Source organism: Mobula birostris, chromosome 15 (genome assembly GCF_030028105.1).
Source record: "Mobula birostris isolate sMobBir1 chromosome 15, sMobBir1.hap1, whole genome shotgun sequence".
NCBI lineage: Eukaryota > Metazoa > Chordata > Chondrichthyes > Myliobatiformes > Myliobatidae > Mobula > Mobula birostris.
In genome coordinates, this window is record NC_092384.1 from 51,107,322 (window position 1) to 51,129,388 (window position 22,067).

Genomic DNA, 22,067 nt, shown 5'->3' on the forward strand with positions numbered 1-22,067 from the left:
TGGAGGGATGAGGAAGCCATGGCAACTATAGATAAACTAAGCAAGAGGTCCTCTGTATATGTTCCAGCAGAAAGACAGATTGTTCCATTTACGGGTGATGTTGAGGAAGACAGGAGCTCTGTTGATGACTTTATTGAAGAAGTTAAATCTGTGCTTCGTGTTAGAAATCAGTCTGACCAGGATCAGTATGATTCTGTTCTGTCATTGCTTAGGGGTGTAGCCTAGAAGAAGAACTGATGCGCAGTGATGCGGAAGGAGAGGCATCTGAAGACTTGTTTGCCTATCTCAGAGAAGCTTTTAGAGACGAGCGTGGTGCACCCAGCTGTTGCATAGCTTCTATAGTAGCAAACAGCGTAGGGGTGAAGACATAAAAGAGTATTCATATGTCCGAGCACCAGCCCTTAACTTGCAACTGAAGTGTTACCCGGAGTGCTGTGGTCAATGAGAGGGTGGTGCTCAGAGATCAATTTATAAAAGGCATCAGAGACCCTTCCCATAGAACAGAGCTCCACCGATTGGTGCGGAACAACTTTGAGTCCTCAATGATAGAAGTGCGAAGGGAGGTTCATTGTGGTTTTTAGAAGAGTCCTCAGGAAATGTAAAGCCTGTATAGTCAAAATGCAGCAGTTGCCAGGCACAGTGCTCAACTCTTAAAGCTCAGGGATGTAAGTCTGTCACTCTAGACAATGTCTTTAAAGTAGTCGCAGAGCAGGGCAAAGCCATTAGTGAGTTGATTCAAGCAATGAAAGATCTTGCTGTACAGAGAGCTGTTGCACACGCTACCAGCAGTAGATCTAAGTTATAGCCTAGGTTCAGAGGATGGGCAACCAATATGTTTCAAGTGTCAGGTGAGGGGCGTTGTGTCTAAGAATTGCCTACAGAAGCAAATTGCAAGGGATGTAAAGCCCACATCCTCCAGCCCTCGGGGAAACTGGGACACCCGGTTGTTGTGTTTCGTGAATTCAGGGGAACCTCAGAGACTTAGATAATGTACAGCCATCCCATGGCTGGTTACGGCAATGTCCTGACATTGAGAGGGTAACAGTTGTCGCTGTCCATTGCCCGTTGGACACAGGTAGTCAAGTGAGCGCCATGACTGAGCAGTTCTTTTGAAATCACTTGAGTGGAGAGGATGAGGATATGCTGCCCCTCCTGGCTGACTTAGGTTAAAAGCCACTAACAATCTTGATATTCCTTACAACACACATCAAAGTTTCTGGTGAACACAGCAGGCCAGGCAGCATCTCTAGGAAGAGGTACAGTCGACGTTTCGGGCTGAGACCCTTCGTCAGGACTAACTGAAAGAAGAGCTCATAAGAGATTTGAAAGTGGGAGGGGGAGGGGGAGATCCAAAATGATAGGAGAAGACAGGAGGGGGAGGGATGGAGCCAAGAGCTGGACAGGTGATTGGCAAAAGGGATATGAAAGGATCATGGGACAGGAGGCCCAGGGAGAAAGAAAAGGGGGAGGGGGGAAACCCAGAGGATGGGCAAGGGGTATAGTCAGAGGGACAGAGAGAGAAAAAGAATATGTGTATATAAATAAATAACAGATGGGGTACGAGGGGGAGGTGGGGCAGTAGCGAGAGTTTGAGAAGTCAATGTTCATGCCATCAGGTTGGAGGCTACCCAGACGGGATATAAGGTGTTGTTCCTCCAACCTGAGTGTGGCTTCATCTTTACAGTAGAGGAGGCCGTGGATAGACATATCAGAATGGGAATGGGACGTGAAATTAGAATGTGTGGCCACTGGGAGATCCTGCTTTCTCTGACGGACAGAGCGTAGGTGTTCAGTGAAGCGATCTCCCAGTCTGCGTCAGGTCTCACCAGTATATAGAAAGCCACATCGGGAGCACCGGACGCAGTATATCACCCCAGCCCACTCACAAGTGAAGTGTTGCCTCACCTGGAAGGACTGTCTGGGTCCCTGAATGGTGGTAAGAGAGGAAGTGTAAGGGCATGTGTAGCACTTGTTCTGCTTACATGGATAAGTGCCAGGAGGGAGATCGGTGGGGAGGGATGGGGGGGACGAATGGACAAGGGAGTCATGTAGGGAGCGATCCCTGCGGAAAGCAGAGGGGGGGGAAGGGAAAGATGTGCTTATTGGTGGGATCCCGTTGGAGGTGGCGGAAGTTACGGAGGATAATATGTTGGACCCAGAGGCTGGTGGGGTGGTAGGTGAGGACAGGGGGAACCCTATTCCTAGTTGGGTGGCGGGAGGATGGAGTGAGAGCAGATGTGCATGAAATGGGGGAGATGCGTTTGAGAGCAGAGTTGATGGTGGAGGAAGGGAAGCCCCTTTCTTTAAAAAAGGAGGACATCTCCCTCATCCTGGAATGAAAAGCCTCATCCTGAGAGCAGATGTGGCGGAGATGGAGGAATTGCAAGAAGGGGATGGCATTTTTGCAAGAGACAGGGTGAGAAGACGAATAGTCCAGAAAGCTGTGAGAGTCAGTAGGCTTATAGTAGACATCAGTGGATAAGCTGCCTCCAGAGATAGAGACAGAAAGATCTAGAAAGGGGAGAGAGGTGTCGGAAATGGACCAGGTAAACTTGAGGGCAGGATGAAAGTTGGAGGCAAAGTTAATGAAGTCAACGAGCTCAGCATGCGTGCAGGAAGTAGCGCCAATGCAGTCGTCGATGTAGCGAAGGAAAAGTGGGGGACAGATACCAGAATAGGTTTGGAACATAGATTTTTCCATAAAGCCAATAAAAAGGCAGGCATAGCTAGGACCCATACGGGTGCCCATAGCTACACCTTTAGTTTGGAGGAAGTGGGAGGAGCCAAAGGAGAAATTATTAAGAGTAAGGACTAATTCCACTGGACGGAGCAGAGTGGTGGTAGAGGGGAACTGATTAGGTCTGGAATCCAAAAAGAAGCGGAGAGCTTTGAGACCTTTCTGATGAGGGATGGAAGTATATAGGGACTGGACATCCATGGTGAAAATAAAGTGGTGGGGTCCAAGGAACTTAAAATCATCGAAAAGTTTAAGAGCGTGAGAAGTGTCATGAACATAGGTGGGAAGGGATTGAACAAGGCGGGAATAAAACAGTGTCAAGGTATGCAGAAATGAGTTCGGTGGGGCAGGAGCAAACTGAGACAATAGGTCTGCCAGGACAGGCAGGTTTGTGGATCTTGGGTAGGAGGTAGAAACAGGAAGTGCAGGGTGTGGGAACTATGAGGTTGGTAGCAGTGGATGGGAGATCCTCTGAGCGGATAAAGTCGGTGACGGTGTGGGAGACAATGGCCTGGTGCTCCTTAGTGGGGTCACGATCGAGGGGTAAATAAGAGGAGGTATCCGCAAGTTGTCGTTGTGCCTCAGCAAGGTAGAGGTCAGTACGCCAGACTACAACAGCACCCCCCTTATCAGTGGGTTTTATAGTAAGGTTAGGATTAGTGCGGAGGGAGTGGAGAGCAGAGCGTTCAGAAGGAGTGCGGTTCCCGACATGACTCCCTTGTCCATTCGTTTCCCCCCCCAATCCCTCCCCACCGATCTCCCTCCTGGCACTTACCCTTGTAAGCGGAAGTGTAAGTGCCCTTACACTTCCTCCCTTACCATCATTCAGGGCCCCAGACAGTCCTTCCAGGTGAGGCAACACTTCACCTGTGAGTCGGCTGGGGTGATATACTGCGTCTGGTGCTTCTGATGTAGCCTTCTATATATTGGTGAGACCCGACGCAGACTGGGAGGTCGTTTTGCTGAACACCTACGCTCTGTCCACCAGAGAAAGCAGGATCTCCCAGTGGCCACACATTTTAATTCCACATCCCATTCCCATTCTGATATGTCTATCCATGGCCTCCTCTACTGTAAAGATGAAGCCACACTCAGGTTGGAGGAACAACACCTTATATTCTGTCTGAGTAGCCTCCGACCTGATGGCATGAACACTGACTTCTCAAACTTCTGCTAATGCCCCACCTCGCCCTCGTACCCCATCCATTATTTATTTATATACATTTATTCTTTTTCTCTCTCTCCTTTTTCTCCCTCTGTCCCTCTCACTATACCCCTTGCCCATCCTTTGGGTTTTCCCCCCCTCCCCCTTTTCTTTCTTCCAGACCTCCTGTCCCATGATCCTCTCATATCCCTTTTGCCAATCAACTGTCCAGCTCTTGGCTCCATCCTTCCCCCTCCTGTCTTCTCCTATCATTTTGGATCTCCCCCTCCTCCTCCCACTTTCAAATCTCTTACTATCTCTTCTTTCAGTTAGTCCTGACGAAGGGTCTCGGCCCGAAACGTCGACTGTACCTCTTCCTAGAGATGCTGCCTGGCCTGCTGCATTCACCAGCAACTTTGATGTGTGTTGCTTGAATTTCCAGCATCTGCAGAAATCCTCGTGTTTGATATTCCTTACCTTGGATATCTAGAGCTAGAGGTTCAAACAATGGGCATGAGGATATCCAATTGTGGCTTCCTAGTAGTCAGGGGCCTGTCAGCACTGAACAACCTGTCCCAGGATAAATGGAACAGGATTGTGGGTTTCAGTCCATTTGGGCTCATTTATTTCCCATTTAAGAGAGAAAGAGACTGCAGATGTTGGAAACTGCATCAACAAACGATATCCTGGGGGATCTTGATGGGTCAAACCGCATCTCTGAGAGAGAAGAGATTGTCAATGTTACAGGTGCATCAGGACTGAAAGTGGAGAGGTAAGGTGGCTGGCGTAGAGAGTGACAAGAAAGGAATCCGAGGCATTTGATGATCTGAGGAGGGGTGTAGGATGACAGGCAGGTGGAGGAGGTGAGCGGAGGTGGAGCTGCAAGTCTAGTGGGTGAATGATACACGGAGGCAGAGAGAGAGAAAAGGGGAAAATAAAGATGGAGCAAGATGGGGGAGGGGAGTGTGAGGTTGGGAGGCAGCTACTGCAGGGAGTTAAACAGGCACACAAAATGCTGACAGAACCAGATTCAGAACTTCCTCCACCCACCTCCATCCCCTTCCCCCTCCTGGCTTCAGCCATCCATTTCTCATGTAGGTTCCCCCTTCCCCATTTCGTTCTAACTGTTGTTCACCTCTCCCAGAATGGTTTCCATTCTCCCCTCCTTAACCTACCTAAATCCAGCACTGGTAGCATGTTGTGTTCCTGTTTAAATCCCGTAGCAGCTGCCTCCCATCTTCACACTCCCCCACCCCATTTCCCTTTGTTTTTCCCTCCCTCTCTGCCGGCCTCTGTCTACCAACACGGCCCCTTACTCTCCTCCCCAATCTGGCACCATCCACCTACCATCTTACAACATCACCCCAGTCCCCAGACCATCAATTGTTTTGGGACCCTGTCTCACCTCTCCCCCTCTCCTCTCTATTCCAGTTGACACGCCTCTCCACGTACAGTCCTGTTGCAGTGTTTCAACCCAAAACATTGACAAGTTCTTTCCTCTCTCACACACTGCCTGGCCACTGAGATCCTCCAGCACATCGCTTATTTCTCTTAGTTCCTACATAATGCTGGTAATTCAGACCAGATCTCTAAATCAGTTCTGGCCGTTCCAAATTATGATCTGTATGTTTACATAATGTTGGTACAGAATAGGATTAGCCATATGTCAATTAATAACCTCCATGAACCATATCAGAAAGAAAAGACGAAACATTTTATCATCCTTGATTCCATACCAGTTTCAGAAATTAATTAACTGCCCACTAAATAATGGTACTTATTTTATCAACAGAAATTAATGTTCTTTTCCATTGTTCAAAGGGTAGGCAAGGGAATAGGAAATAACAGGCCCCAGGGTTCAATGAAACAACAATGTGATTTATGACTTCACTGTTTGAAGTGTTAATCACTGTGATGTTTAACATGTGGCGCAGTTGCTCTTGTTCCTTGCATTAACTGTTTATTGTCTTGTATGAACATCCTTTATTGGAGCCATGTTCTCCGATGGTTCAGCTAAATGCAGAAAGAGTCCAGCCAGAAGGACTTGGATTTGATTTTTCAGAGCTGCTCTGTTGATCTCTGCTAGTTATGAGCTACAGAACTCCAAACACCCAAGGCCAGCCATCTGGAGAGATTAAATCAGGCCTAAAACTTCTGATCCTCGCCCAGAAGCCTCTGCTAGGAAGTATGCATGCTGTTGAGGTGTAAATATAATGATCTCTTGCTTGGCCAGACTATCTGCTCACTTTCTACACTCACAGTTACATCAAAAAGAGTACAGTACTGAGCCCAAGGAACTGAAAGTCAGCAAAAGTCAATGTCCATACGTGGAAAGAAAAATCCCATCCTCTAAATGTGGTTGGTAATCTTTTCTCTTGGAAATTTGTGTCAAGTGTTGTTCGCACTGGTAGATCTTCTGTCTCTTCCATCAGTAAATTCGCTATCAAAAGTCTGTTAACTCTACAGTATAACCCCACTCCTATTACTACTACTATGTCGACTCAGGCCTAGAGGGCTGGCGTCGGGCACAATGACGGGACTCTCCACAACTATGTTGCGATTGTTCTCACTTGGGAGCAGAATTATTAGATTATGTAATTAATATATTTTTCCAGGTGTTTCTGCAATCATTTAAAGAGCAATTGTGGAAAAAGAACATGTAAAACCAAACACCAAACATCACCAGATGCTTAATTTCATATCAGCAAAAGCATTCTGACTTTTCTTTCACCGCCTTTGGTGTGATAAAACATCCTAACATTATTCAAAGAGGATTTGATATTGAACAGTGTTAGATGTCAGGCATGTAGCGAGAAGCTCAGTCAAAGTAATAGCTTATAAAGGGCACCTTAACGAAGGGAAAGCAGAGAGGATTATCGAGGGAATTTCAACCTCAGCAGCAGAACTCTTGTCCTCAGTGCCAGAGTAACTGAAATCAGGGATATGAAAGACCTCAGGTCTGGAGAGGCATAAATATCTGAAGATAGAGATGCAGATGCTTACAGAGAAGAGCCAGAAGGGAGTACGATGGGGGTGTTTGAAGCTATGGAAGGGCTTAAAAACAAAAATGAAAGGCATGCTGTGTTTTACTGAGAGCTCATGGTGATTAATGAGTGAATAGTGAATAACTTCATTTGTGAACCAAATTGATGTGGCTTGAACATTTTCTATTAGTGTAAGTTTACTGAAAGTGGAAAAGCAAAATATTAGAGGACAGTTGAGATTTGTAACAATAGTAATATTTAAACAACTTTTGGAGGTTGAGGAGCAAACAGAAGAAATTTCAGCCTTCAAATTCAACATGCAAGGTAGCAATGTGGTAGCCTTCATTGAGAATGAATAGCAATGAATTGAATCGGCAGACAGGAAATATAGACAGACAATCTCTGGAAAGTATGATAATGGCTGTGGTCACCCATCTTGTAAAGATACTGTCCAGAAGAAGACAATGACAAACCCCTCCTGTAGAAAAATTTGCCAAGATAAATCATGGTCATAGAAAGACCAGGATCTGGCATGTCATAAGACACAGCATGTAACGAATAAAGAAGAAAAATAAGGAAAGTGGTAGGTAAGAGGGAATATCCTTGAGGATTAGATTGAAATCACTCAACAATTGGAGGCAAGCAAGTAGTGAACAACTGATGGATGCCATAAGTTTAAAGGTTGGCTCAACCTTGTGGGCTAGTGGGCCAATATAATGCTTTATGTTCTGGGTCTCCATTCCCCCACCACCACTCTCCAACACCATGTGTCTCAGGCCCCACCATCACCTCTTGGGTCCTCAAAGCCTCCATCTTCCTCTCATCCCACCTTCCTCTCATCTTACCTTCCCTGAACACCCAAACTGTTCTCTGTCCTCTGACACCACCAACTCTCTTCCCCCTCTGATCCCAGCTCTAATCTTTGCCGCATCTTCCCAATTCCCACTGACCTTTACATCTGTGAGGCAGAATGTTCTGTCCTCAGCAAGGGCCTCACCTTTGCCCCCTTCACAGTGAGTTCTGCACCCACCATGATGTCGAGCTCTACTTCTGCCACCTCCGTCTCTGAGCCCACCTCTTTGGCAAGAATTCCACACCCCACACAGATAACTGCTTCTCCCACCTTCAGCCATCCTCCTCTTCTTACAGCGATGTAAGACCTTGGTCAGTCCCCACTTACAGTACTGTGTTCATTTCTGGTCACCTCACTACAGGAAGAATGTGAATGTGGCCTTTTCTCCTTGGAGCAACGGAGGATGAGAGGTGACCTGATAGAAGTGTATAAGATGATGCAGAGCATTGATCATGTGGATAGCCAGAGGCTTTTTCCCAGGGCTGAAATGGCTAACACAAAGCTTTAAGGTGCTTGGAAACAAGTACTGAGGGGATGTCAGGGGTAAGCTTTTCACGCAGAAAGTGGTGGGTGCGTGAAATGCAAAGCCAGCAGTGGTGGTGGAGGTGGATATGATAGGGTCTTTTAAGAGCCTCTTAGATAGGTAGATGGAGCCTAGAAAAATAGAGGGCTATGCACTAGGGAAATTCTAGGCAGTTTCTAGAGTAGGTTGCATGCTTGGCACAATATTGTGGACCGAAAGGTTTGTAATGTGCTGTAGGTTTCTATGTTCTATATTCTTGGACACCCCACTCTGCCTGTTCTGGATCTTTTCCTCTCAAACTGCCGACAAGACAACAACCGGTTTGACTTGAGCGCATCTCTCTCCCCTCTGAACTCTCTCCACACCAATCCGACTTTACCATCAAGCCCACAGACAAACAGGGTGCTGTTGAAGTGTGGTGGAGCTACTGCTATCTCGCTCAGGCCAGGCGGCAACTCTCGAACACCTCCTCACACCCACCCATTGAAGAGGATCCCAGACTGAACCATCTGAAAACTAAATGACACCATCACTGTCATCATCAATTCTGGAGAACTCCCATCCACTGCCACCAAATGCATAGTTCCCTTACCCCACACTGCTCGCTTCTACCTCCTACCCAAGATCCACAGACCAGACTGTCTGGAAAGCCTATTGTCTCTGCCTGTTTCTCCCGCCCCACTGAACTAGTGTCTGCACACCTCGATTCCATTCTATTCCCCTTGGTTCACTCCCTTCCCAGCAACATCCACAACACTTTCCATGCCCCTGATGTCCTCACTAACTTTCAATTCCCTGGCCCTGACCGCCTCTTTTTCACCATGGATGTCCAGACCCTGTACACTTCTATCCCCATCAAAAAGGCCTCAAAACTCTCCATTTCTTTCTTGACAAAGAAACCAACCAATTTCCCTCTACCACCCCCCTCCTCCATCTGGCAGAACTGGTCCTCATCCTCAACGATTTTTCCTTCAGGGGTAGCCATGGGCACCCACATGGGCTCAGTTATGTGGGATTCTTTGTTGGCAATGTAGAACAGTGCATGTTTGAGGCTTTTCCCAGTAATACTCCCCAACTCTTCGTCCACTATACTGACAACTGCATTGGTGCTGCTTCGTGCACCCATGCTGAGCTTGTCAATTTCATCAAGTTTGCCTCTAACTCCTGCCCTGCCCTTAAATCCACTTGCCCCAGCTCTAACACCTTCCTCCTCTTTCTCCATCTTTGGAGACAAACTGTTAAAAGACATCTTTTATAAACCTACTGATTCCGATGGTTATCTTCCCACCGTCTCCTGTAAAAATGGTATTCGTTTTTCTCAGTTCCTTCCCCTCTGCCGCATCTATTCCCAGGTTGTGACTATCCATTCCAGCACATTAGAGATGTCCTCCTTCTACAAAGAATGGGGTTTCCCTCCCTCCACCACTGATGCTGCACTCACCCGCATCTCCTCCATTTCCCAGTCATTCATGCTCACCCCATTTTCCTGCCGCCTTAACAGCGACAGAATTCCTCGTCCTTAACCACCACCCCATCAGCCTCTGCATCCAACACATCATCCTCCACAATTTCTGCCATCCCCAAAGGGATCCTACCACCAAGCATATCTCTCCATCCCCTCCTTTCCACAGAGATCACTCCCTCCTTGATTCCCTTGTCCATTTGTCCCTCCCCACTAATCTCCCTCCCAGCACTTATACCTGTAAATGGCCCAAGTGGTACACCTGCCCATTCACTTCCTCCCTCACCTCCATTCAGATCCTCAAACAGTCCTTCCAGGTGAGGCAACACTTCACCTGTCAATCTGCTGGGGTCGTCTGTTGTGCCCAGTGCACCCGATACAGCCTCCTCTACATGGGTGAGACCCGTCATAAGTTGACGGACCATTTGGTTGAGCACCTCCCCTCCATCCGCCAAAAGTGGAGCTTTCCGGTGGCCGAACATTTTAATTCTGATTCCCATTCTCGTTCTGATATGTCGGTCCATGGCCTCCTCTTGTGCCTAAATGCGATCACCCTCAGGTTGGAGGAGAAACACCGGAATATTCCATCTGAGAAGCCTCCAACCTGATGACATAAACATCAATTTCTCCTTCTGAGTTAAAAAAAAATCCCTCTTCCTCCATCCCCTACTCTAGCCTTTTACCTCTTCGCACCTGCCTATCACTTCTCCCAGGTCCCTCCTCCTTCTATTTCTTTTATGGTCCACTCTCCTCTCCAGCCCTTTACCTTCCCTTTCACCTGTCACCTTCCAGCTAGCCTCCTTCCCCCCCCTCCCCCACCTTTTTATCCTGGCGTCTCTCCCCTTCCTATCCAGTCCTGAAGAAGGGTCTCAGCCTGAAACGTCGACTGTTTATTTATTTCTATAGATGCTGCCTGACCTGTTGAGTTCCTCCACCATTTTGTGTGTGTTTCTATGTTCTATGTTTAATTCAGAAATAAAAAGGGGGCACATTGTTGCAGAGGTAGAGCAGCAGAAATTCACAAATGGGAAGGTTAGATGAGCATTTTCAAGGCCGGAGTGGCTTTAATAAGGAATTGGAACTTTCCTATGTTGGATGAACAAAGTACTTCACACGTAGAGAAGTCCATTCCTTGAGGATAATTATGTCCAACAAAATGCAGTGGATAATTGATGTAATAATGATCAAGTTCAAGATGTGCTCATTTTATCTAGTAATAATAATATCATCCAGTTCTGAATATCACAAACAAATCTAAAGAGCTAACGAGAATATAAATCAAAAATGGAAAACTAAAGAGAAGTTACAAGCTCTCCCGCAGCCTCACAAAGGGACACAAAGTTTTTTTTTAACATGGCATTATAAAGTAACAGTCACAGAAACAGACTGCGTAAGAAAACTAGAAAGGGTACCAAAATAAACACAGGAATAGTTTTATATTTACGTGAAAGGAAACAGGAGCAATATCAGATCCTTGAAGGCTAACAACTGAAAATGATCAGATATTGTCAATGAGAAAAAGGAGACAGTGGACGTGCTGAATTATTATCCTGTGTGCCAGTTTAAGTGGAGGAACAGGATGATGTGCTGGGCATCTTAAGGAAACATCTTGAATCAAGGACAGGAATTCATTAACATTAACATCAGCAGAATTATAGGTCTGAAGAAAAATACGGCAGAATATTGCCAGGATAAGATATTTCCCATTCACTGACTTTAAAAGATGTAATTGTCAATGTTGCAAATGCTCAGATCCCAATCTACCCAAATTCCTTCATTTGGATATACCCTGTACAGCATTAAATGCACATTAAACTCTAAGAGACACTCGGAAGTTCAGAATAGGTACTAATTCTATTAGTCGAACAAATAACTACCCAGTTTGTTTTATAAGATGTACAATTCCTTCACATACACTCAAGATTCATTCACATATTTAGATGCTGCACAACAATTTCCCTCATTAAAAATGTATTCCACATAGGTGATACAATTACCATTTTGGGTTAATGACTGGCTTTCTCGCATTGTGTTTGTGTATTTGGCTTCTTGTGATATTTTATTCTGAAGAATGTGTATTTCAACTCGCTGGAGTGTCTCCTGAGTCCCGGACAGATTGTTGAGTTTCCTGCTGTAGGTGTGACTACCCACGATAGAACAGTCTGTGCTTCTTGTGTGTTTTCCCTCTCAGTGCATGGTTGGAGAATTCATTGAAGCAGGTCTTGATAAATTCTGTGGTGCCAGTGTATACTTGCTGATATTTTTCTCTGCTCACTGATCTGTTGTGCCAAGCTTGGAACTTCCTACAACTTCAAATGGTTATGTGTTGAACTATTTTTTTCAATACTACTTTGTGAAGAAAACAGCTTTGGCTTTCTGTGGGCATTACTGGCTTAATACTCATATGGTAGATCTCAGATTTAATTGCTGTCAAAAGAGTAACTTCATTGCATCCCAAAACAGAGTTCTGTATTATGGGATTTTGAGTATGATTCTTCTAACAAATTTTTTGTAGCAATGAATATTCCTGTTCTTTCCACATGCTATGCTCAATTGTACGCCGCTGCCTTATACAATGTTCAAGCCACCATTTTGTCCCATAATCCCAATAAACAGAGGCACTGCTGTATTGCCGAACTGTTTAAAATTGTCTGTGCTGTCTCTAATGTCACTACTTTTCTACCTATCCCGGTGCTTTGACTTAAGGGCACAGTAGTAGAGTGGTTTAGTTACTGGACTTGCAGACAGACATCTAGACCACTGACCTGAAATCTGCTTTGAATTCATCACCGTAGCTCGGAAATGTTAAATAGTATGACCCTGGACGGTGTTGTAGAACAGCGAGTTAGGGATACTTGTAGATACATTTCTGAAAGTAGCACCACAGGTAGACAGGGTTGCTAAGAGGCAACACACACAAAATGCTGGAGGAACTCAGCAGGCCTGGCAACATAAATGGAGAAGAGTAAACAGTCAATGTTTCGGACCAAAACCCTTCACCAGGACTGGAAAAATAGATGAGAAATCAGAGTAAGAAGGTGGGGAAGCCGAGGAAGAACTACTAGGTGATGGGTGAAACTGGGAGTGGGGGAGGGAGTGAAGTAAAGAGCTGGGAAGTAGACTGGTGAAAGAGATAAAGGGCAGGAGAAGAACCTTGAACCTTGTGATCACTAAATAATATCTGTTCTATATTTGGATTTTATGTAGATATGTTTTAAAGTTTGCCATACTCAGTGTTGGTGATATTTGGATAAACTTGCTTAAAGAAGAATCTGTGGTTGAAATTGAAGAAATTCTTGCTATATTAGTCTTTGTTAGGAAATATCTGCCTTGATGTTGTTCTGTTTTCCACAACTACTGCTGGTAAAAATGCTATAGATGCCCAGATCTCCATTAAATCCGTGGGAAGGAATGAAGGAACTAATATCCCACCCTAGAAAGGCCTTCCTGAAGTCCATGTAGATGATGTCCATTAACCTGCTATCACGAGCAAAATATCCATTCTGTGAGACACCACTTTCCTGCTCGCTAAGCCATATTGACCGTCCTTAATCATTCCTTGCAGTCCTGAAGAGCTCTTAGTTCTCACCTGCAGCAAAGGACAATGTAAATATTTGCCAGAGCTTCTACAAATTCTTCCATTGTTTCTCACAATGTCCTAGGATACACTTGGTCAGGTCAGACTGATTCTGACATAAACACAGAAGAGGAAAATGTCCACAACAACTAAGATGAGGAAGATATTAAAAAGGCAATTCAGTTTCTTCATGTTTTATATGAAAACACTCAGGTTTTGAAAGCACATTAGTAAAAACCACAATCAGGCTCAGATGCACAGGATCAGAGGCAAATGTTATTGCTAAAAACATTTATTAGAGCACATACACTTGAACAGTGAAAGCTGAATTAAATTTCAATGGCCTAAAATGAAGCAAGTATTAAAAATAGAATACATTTACAGGCAATTTTAAATGCACAAAAATAGACTACTGCTTTGGTTGTCAAATTTTAAAAAATGGAAACATAGAAACATTACTGACTCAGCCCTATCACCAGGAAATGTTCCATTCCATATTATATAAATCTCTGCAGTTCAAATGAAATCAGATATTTTATGTTCTACCAAAGGCAAGTCAGTAATTATAAAACGTTGCAGTAGGGAAAAGCCTTTTGTAACTTAAGACAGTGCTAAACTATGATATTAAGCTCTTTCATGAATGTTGTCAACCAGACAGCACATTTCACACACAGTGACAACTGCAGGTACACGAGCCCAAATCCAATTTGCGCAGATATGTGAGTGCAAGAGAAATAGAAGGAGCACAGAAAGTGCCAAATGTTTGTATTGCTGTTATGATGCAAGTCTGTTTATTTTCCTAACCAAATCATTGCATGTATTAAACAGTTTAGGTGTGAATTCATGGCATTTTGGGAAGTGTGGGATGGAATGAGAAGGGTCGTGAAAGATGATTTAATTGACAACAACATCAGGAATCAATTTTTAGTTCTAAAGAACTTTGTCCAACAGACTGTTATCCAATTCTACTGATTTTCTTTTTACCTCCACCATTATATACAGTGGAACAAAGATGAAAGTGGATTTAGAAATCCCCACATTAGGTTCCATGACAAAGTCATTTTCAGTGATAAATGCGGAACATGCTACAGACAAACCACATCCACTGTAATAATTACAATCAGTATAAAATTATACAACAGTTAATTTCATATGATGCAAAGATCCTGTCATGTATTTAAAATATACCATACCTGCCAATTATAAAACCAAGTTTCAAGGAAATAGCAAAATTAAGAAGTATTTTTAGTTACTCAGTCAATAGTACATAAATAGGGCGATAATCCTTTCTATTTTTATTTGGATTTTCCAATGTAAAGCAGCTTCTGGCTAATAGCTGTGAGAATTTTGATTGCTTTAATGCCTTTAAAAGCATTACAATAAAGACTCTGCATATGGAATTGTCAATCATTCGAAAGCAATACTACCTTATAAAACATTGCATACTTATACCTCAACTTCACTAACATTCCCAATTTTACTCAATGGGCTACGGGCAAAGGTTATTTGAGCAGTAGCATATTGAAACAAGAGCCTAGTAGGGAAAAAACATAAAACTGAAAAAAAATTGGCTCAATTAAACTTTGGGAAAATTGAAATTAAACTTTCGATAGATGAAAATAAAGCTCTGAGCAATGATTTATTGCATTTAGCTCAGGCAAACCTTGCTTTTCATCCTAATGGTTTAGTAACTCCAAGTTCAAACACAAGATCAACTGGAATATAATTTCAATTCAACTTGTCACCTAATACTGCCATGCACTCCATTTGTCACTCATATTTTGAATCATTAGGTGGTTAAAAACACAAGTCTCTAAAGTTTCTGTTTATTTTCAACTCCTCAATCCTTGCCATCGCTATACATTTCAGCAACTTTCCGGAAGCATGAGCCCCATTTGTTCAAATAGTTGTAGTCCTGGTCTGTATCAGAGTTGATGGATGAATTCACTGAACTTAAAGATTCTGCCTTTGAACCACCACTTTCATAATCAAACACCAAGAGGGAGTCTTTGGGAGGAGCAGTTGGATCATTGTCAGCAGTCTTCAGATTCTGTGGTGATAAAACCAAGGGAAAATAGGTACCTGTATAAATCTCGTATAACCCTGGTAAATGGTGAAGCTGATCATGATAGCAACAGTGCCGGTAGCAGGGTTGTTAATGACTTTGTATTAAGATGATGGCTGCTAATTAATTTAATTCAATTAGAGTTGCAGGGAGATGGGACCCAGAGCACCAGGACAGATAGTGGAGTGGTTGTGGGAAAAGATGTTAAACCTGCATACAAAGGCAAGGATCGAAATAGTTGGGTATGGTGGGAATAATGTTCAGAGTTGTGTCTATTTCTATGTAGGTATAGTAGGAAAGACAGGTGACCTTAGAGCAGGGATCAACACGTGGAATTATGACATTGTAGCCATAAGTGAGTCTTGGTTGTAGGAGGGGCAGGACTGGCAGATCAATATTCTGGGGTTCTGTTGTTTTAGACGTGATAGTGCTGGAGGGATGGCATTACTAGTCAGGGAAAAAGTCACGGCAGTACTGAGACAGAACAGACTGGAGCACTCATCTACTCAGGCCACTCGAGTGGAACTGAGGAACAACAAAAGGATGATCACATTAGTGGGATTATATTACTGACCACCCAATAGTCAGCAGGATTTAGAGAGGCAAATTTGTAGAGAGTTGCAAGAAACACAAGTTTGTGGTAGTAGGCGATCTTAACTTTCCACATATTGTCTGGAATTCCTTTGCTATAAAAAGGCTGAATGGGGTAGAGTTTGTCAAATCTGTTCAGGAGAATTTCCTTAATTAATGCATTGAGATTCCAACCAGTTAGCTAATGTTGTTCAAACAACGCACACAGAGATCAAAGTTCAAAAATTTCAAAGTTCAAAGTAAAATTTATTATCAGAGTACAGACATGTCAGCACATATAACCCTGAGATTCTTTTTCCTGTGGGCGTACTCAGGAAACCTTTAGGATAGTAAGTGTAAACAGGATCAATGAACAACAAACCGCAAATGCAAATATTAATAAAAAGCATGAAATAACAAGATAAATTGTCCTTAAAGTGAGATCATCAGTTGAGGGAACACCAGAATGGTGTTCAAGACCCTTTTGTTCAAGAGCCTGATGTTTCAGGGGTAGTAACTCTTCTTGAACCTGGTGGTGCGAGTCCTGAGGGTCTTGAACCTTCTACCTGATGGCAGCAGCGAGAAAAGAGCGTAGCCTGGGTGGTGAGGATCTTTGATGCTGGAGGAACACAGCAGACCAGGCAGCATCTACGGAAAAGAGTAAACAGTCGACTTTTTGGGCAGTGACCGCTCATCAGGACCAGAATAAAACGATGAGGAGTCCGAGTCTAACATTTCATTGTTTCTTCCTGTCCTAATGAAGGGTCTCAGCCCAAAATGTTGAAGCTTTACTCTTCTCCATTGATGCTACCTAGCTTGCTGAGTTTCTCCAGCATAGAAACATAGAAAACCTAGAGCACAATACAGGCCCTTCAGCCCACAAAGCTGTGCTGAACATGTCCTTACCTTGGAACTACCTAGGCTTACCCATAGCCCTCTATTTTTTCCAAGCTCCATGTATCCATCCAGGAGTCTCTTAAAAGACCCTATCAATTCCACCTCCACCACCGCTGCTGGCAGCCCATTCCACGCACTCACCACTCTCTGTGTAAAAAACTTGCCCCGACATCTCCTCTGTACCTGCTTCCAAGCACCTTAAAGCTGTGCCCTCTTGTGCTAGCCATTTCAGTCCTAGGGAAAAGCCTCCATGTCATAAGGGGAGCGGAAACAAATGCAAGACACAGACACTGAAGTACTAGGAACGGGACAAGGTTTATCAAGAAAGCAAGGGGAGTAAGGAAGAAATGATGCTGGACATGGACACCGGCCCTGGACGAGACAAGGACACTGGGCCTGGGCTAGGACTAAGACTAGGAAAGTGGGACCAGGACAAAAAACTTGGAACTAGGAGCCTGGGCTAGAACTCCGAGCCAGAGACTGGTCAGGGACCCGGAATCTGAGTCTTGACTCGGGCTTGGTCCCCGGATCTAGGCAAGGATAAGACGTGGCTACAGGACTGGAAGTGGAACTCCTGCACAGGACGGGGCGAGGTTCTTGGATGTGGAACTCCTGCGCAGGACTCAGCTCGGTTAGGCCCTAGGGTACAGGGCCGGGACTCCTCCTTGGAGCACAGGGCCGGGACCCTTTCTTGGATGCAGGGCCGGGATGACTGCCGAGGATACTTGCCGAGGTAAACAGCCGAGGTAACTGTCAGGGATTTGGATGGGGAGGGGAAGGGAACAGTCCAGCAAGCGAAGCTGAATCCCGAAGCTATTTATGTAGCCAGCACAAAACTAGAATCAGGTGCCTTCATTAAGGAGCCCAACGGAACCGGGGAAAACAGGGAAAACCTGGAATACGGATCAATGGACCAGACCGTGAACCGGAATGCGGACTTCACGGACCGGACCATGAGACTCCAACTATCCACACAATCAATGCCTCTCATTTTGTGTGTGTTACTTGCATTTCAGCATCTGCAGATTTTCTCAGCTAATGGTGTTCCATTGTTTAAGCAAGGCTGTACAAATAAGCTGGAAAATTACAGACTTACAAATCTGGCCTCTGAAAATATCTTCAAATAATCTATCCACCTAGTGAGTGGGCAAGTTATTGGAAGGTATTGTAGGGGATCGGATTTAGACAGACAGATTAGAGATAGTCATAGCAGGTGTTGTCTGATCAATCTTAAATAGTTTTGAGGAAGTTACCAGGAAAGTTGATGAAGGAAAGACAGTGATGTTGACTACATGGACTTTAGCAAGGCTTCTGATAAGGCCTCCATGGGGGGTTTGTCAAGAAAGTTCCATTCAATTAGACACTGGCTATGTGGGAGAATCAGAGAATGGCAGTAGATGGTTCCGCTCTGTGGTGTGCCACTCCGCACTAGTGTCGTGCCACAGGGGACAGTGCTGGGACGTCGTTGTTTGTCATCTATATCAATGATCTGAATAATAATGTGGTAAACTGGATCAGCGAATTTTCCGGTGACACAATGATTGGGGGCATAGTGGACAGTGAAGAAGTCCATCAAGGTTTGAAGTGGGATCTGGACCAACTGGAAAAATGGTAGATGGAACTTAATGCAAACATGTGAGATGTTGCATTTTGGGAGGACAAACCAGGGTAGGACAAATACAGTGAACGCTACAGATCTGCGGAGTGCAGGATAGAAGAGTACGGATCTGTAATTCCTTGAAAGTGGTGTCATATGTAGATAGGGTCATAAATAGCTTTTTGCACATTGTCCTTCATAAATCAAAGTATTCAGTGAAGTAGTTGGGATGTTATATTGAAGTTGTATAAATCGTTGGTGAGCCTAATTGGAGTACTATGGAATCTGAATGCTCTCAAACTTATTGATATCTTTTCTGTAGTTTTGGTCACCTACCTAGGGGAAAGATATCAATAACATTGAAAGAGTTCAGAGCAAACTTACAAAGATGTTACCCAGATTTGAGGACCTGATTTGTAGGGAAAAGTTGGGTAAGTCTGGGCTTCATTCCCTAGAGCAAAGGAGAATGAGGGGAGATTTGATAGAGGTACACAAAATTGTGAGGAGTATAGACAGGGTAAATGCAACTAGACTATGAGGTAGGGTGAACAACAGCTAGAGGTCATGGGTAAAGGGTGAAAGGTGAAATATTTAAGGGGGAAGCTTCTTCACTCAGAGTGAGTGTGGAATGAGATGGTAGTGGAAGTGGTGGATGTAGGCTCGATTTCAACATTTAAGAGAAATTAAGACAGGTATATTGATGAGAATGGTATGGAGGGCTATGGTCTGGGTGCAGGTCAGAAGAATAATTGGCAGAATAATAGTTTAGCACCTACTAGATGGGCCAAAGGGCATGTTTCTGTGGAGTAGTGTTCTATGATCCTATAACAATTTCAATAATTTTTCATTTTCCTGAATATATATTGGGATATATCCATAGTACAAACCAAACTGCGAATTTTGCTAATTCGACTTTTGTGCCAAATATTTCCCAAGACTATGGCTATGTTGGTAATGGTAAATATCGTGCCTCCTCAATAAAGTTACCAATCTCATCTGGGTTTGCAGAGCATGCCAGATATTGTAGTGCTAAGAGTGCAGGAGCCACATCATAATAAGGCATTTAGTAATTGCCCATATTACCATCTCCCATAGCAGAGCTCATGCTGAATGCTTCTACTTGGAGGAGGACTGGTCAAGCTGATGATGGCAGACAGAGGTCTGGCTCTAACAGGCATAATGGCCGTAGGCTTAAACACCACTTTAGAATTCATGCTCAGCACACCTCCCTGTGTAAATTACAGATTCCACAAAATACAGATCCCATCAAGAAACTTCTTGTGAATCCTAGTTAACTGATCCACACAAAAAAAATCTAAGAGTTAAGCTGTGCTACCAGCACTGACCTGGTCTTCTTCACCACCAGCCTCTTCATCATTCTGGTAAACATTACCCCGAATGTCCTCTTTGGGCATTATTAGCTTGTTTTTTGACATTTCGCCTCTTCCTTATGAAAAACAGGAGCACTAAAAGTGGAAGAAAATACAATTATGTGTAGCCTGGTATAGCTCATCTATAAATTTGCTGATTGTGGATTGCAGATTGAGGGGGGGGGGGCGGTGCAGAGACACAGAGACAGAAATCTTCAAAATTTCTACAGATGTACCGTGAAAAGCATTCTGAAAGGCTGCATCACTGTCTAGTATGGGGGTTGGGCTACTGCAGAGGATCAAAGGAAGCTACAGAAAGTTGTAAAATTAGTCAGCTCTATCTTGGGTACTAGCCTCTGTAGTATCCAAGACATCTTCGAGGAGCAGTGCCTCAGAAAGGCAGTGTCCATCACTAAGGACCCTCATCACCCAGGACATACCCTCTTCTCATTTTTACCATCAAAAATAAGGCACAGAAGCCCGAAGGCACACACTGAGTGATTTAGGAACAGCTTCTTCCCCTCTGCCATCTGATTTCTGAATGGGTATTGAACCCATGAACACTACCTCACTACTTTTATTATTTGTATCTGTGTTTGTAATTTAACTATTTAATACACAGATATTTACTGTAATTCATACTTTCCTAAATTTATCATGTATTGCATTCCATTGCATTCCACTGATGCCACTAAGTTAACAAATTTCACAAAATATGCTGGTGCTATTAAACCTGATACAGATTATTTTTTAAAAAAAGATACTAGATGTTATGAAATTAAACTCCTCGTTCAAAATTTATAACTGGAAATACAACTACTTTTACAGATTTGTACTTTTATAGATATGCGTTTCATAGCAAAATGGCCAGGAAGGAATGGAGTTCTTAAAAATGATATCCACAAATGAGCCAAGTAGCTTACTATGGTAGAGAGTGCATTTGTCACCAGATAAATGTCATGGAAATTTTAAACAATTCATGTTGATCACAAGAGAAATAGGACAGAGGTATGAATAGAATAAAACTCATCTGTGCAATCAGGGATTGCTTTCCTTCAAAGGAGATTGTTCTTTAGAAATTAAAATCATGGAAGTGTTAATTAAATAAATAAGGGGCAACTGGACAAATTTATGTAATTGACAAAAGAACCAGAGAAAATGAGATTTCCTTCTACAAAAACACAGCAAGTCATTTTAAATAAGTGATTGAAGTGCAATCGATAATATCTTTTGAAAATGGCCTTGACTATATAGTATACAAAAACACACAGGGGAAAATCAAACAAACACAGAAAAGAGAGACTAATTGTATAATTCTTAGTAAAAGCCATAGCAAACACTGGGCACATAACTTTCCATTCATTCTCATTTCCAAATCAAGTGCCAGTTCCATATAGCAATGTACCTGCATTTCCTCTATGTTCAGTCTCCGATGTTCTTGAGGGAGAAATTGTTATATTGTGTGAGAATTGAACAGAAGGAATATGCTTTAAACTTAATCTACATCCTAATTTTCAATAAAGCTAAAGGGAATTAAGATTGATTGTTTTAAATTGTATGCAAATGATACTCACTCAACAAAGCCAAGATAACACCCAGAATAGCCAAAATGCCAGGAAGGCTACAGCTGCCAGCAGCAATCTTCTGGCTACAAGCACCATTTTCACAGTCACACACCTCCACTTGCAATCTTGTAACCTGAGAGAGTTGTGGTGTCCCACCGTCTGTCACTTTTAGAGGGACTTCATACGTATTAGGTTCAATTTTATTCCTCAGCTTTAACAGCTTCATGTGAGCTAAATAAAAGAAAGCATGTTGTTTTGTAAGTTCCACACAAGAAAGTATTGCTTAACTTGGAACATGTTTGGGTGTCAGTTTGCAGACAGCAGGACAAATGTCCCTTGTGTTAATTCTCATCACCCGAGATTACTAGCCTCACTGCAATCTGCACTTTGATCTGGCCCACATCTTCATTTCCTTAGTCCAATGGCATTTGTTACTCTGCACCCAGTATACACTGCGCATACTGATCTTAGTCCCATTGGCACTGACACACCAGCTGCAGCCATTTTAACCATCCTTGATTGTTTTGGAGGGGGTGATGGTGGGGGGGGGGGAAGAGATTACAGCAACAGAAACACATTCTCTAGGAATGTGGCTCCACAGGTTTCCAAATCTTCGCTTCCACCATCACCATGTCTCCCTCCCCAACCCCAAACACCATGACCATCCGTTCATGTTGCTGATCTATAGGTCTATCTGTTACATGAGACCATCATTTCTCCCAA

The 22,067-nt window shown here is 43.6% G+C and overlaps 1 protein-coding gene across 2 annotated transcripts in view; it reads right to left on the bottom strand.

Moving 5' to 3' along the window:
- Positions 1–15,244: 15,244 nt before the first annotated feature.
- LOC140210628 (cadherin-1-like) overlaps positions 15,245–22,067 on the bottom strand; it is a 59,147-nt gene continuing 52,324 nt past the window's right edge. Inside the window, exons 13-15 of one of the 2 annotated variants that reach the window (XM_072279759.1) lie at positions 21,354–21,575; positions 19,756–19,875; positions 15,245–15,330 (exon numbers count right to left, since the gene is read on the bottom strand). In XM_072279759.1, the coding sequence (XP_072135860.1) occupies positions 19,799–19,875; positions 21,354–21,575 (299 nt within the window). In that variant the 3' untranslated portion in view covers positions 15,245–15,330; positions 19,756–19,798. Of the gene's footprint in view, positions 15,331–16,486; positions 16,564–19,755; positions 19,876–21,353; positions 21,576–22,067 lie in introns of those variants that run through there. The other variant, XM_072279760.1, reaches the window with a different exon arrangement.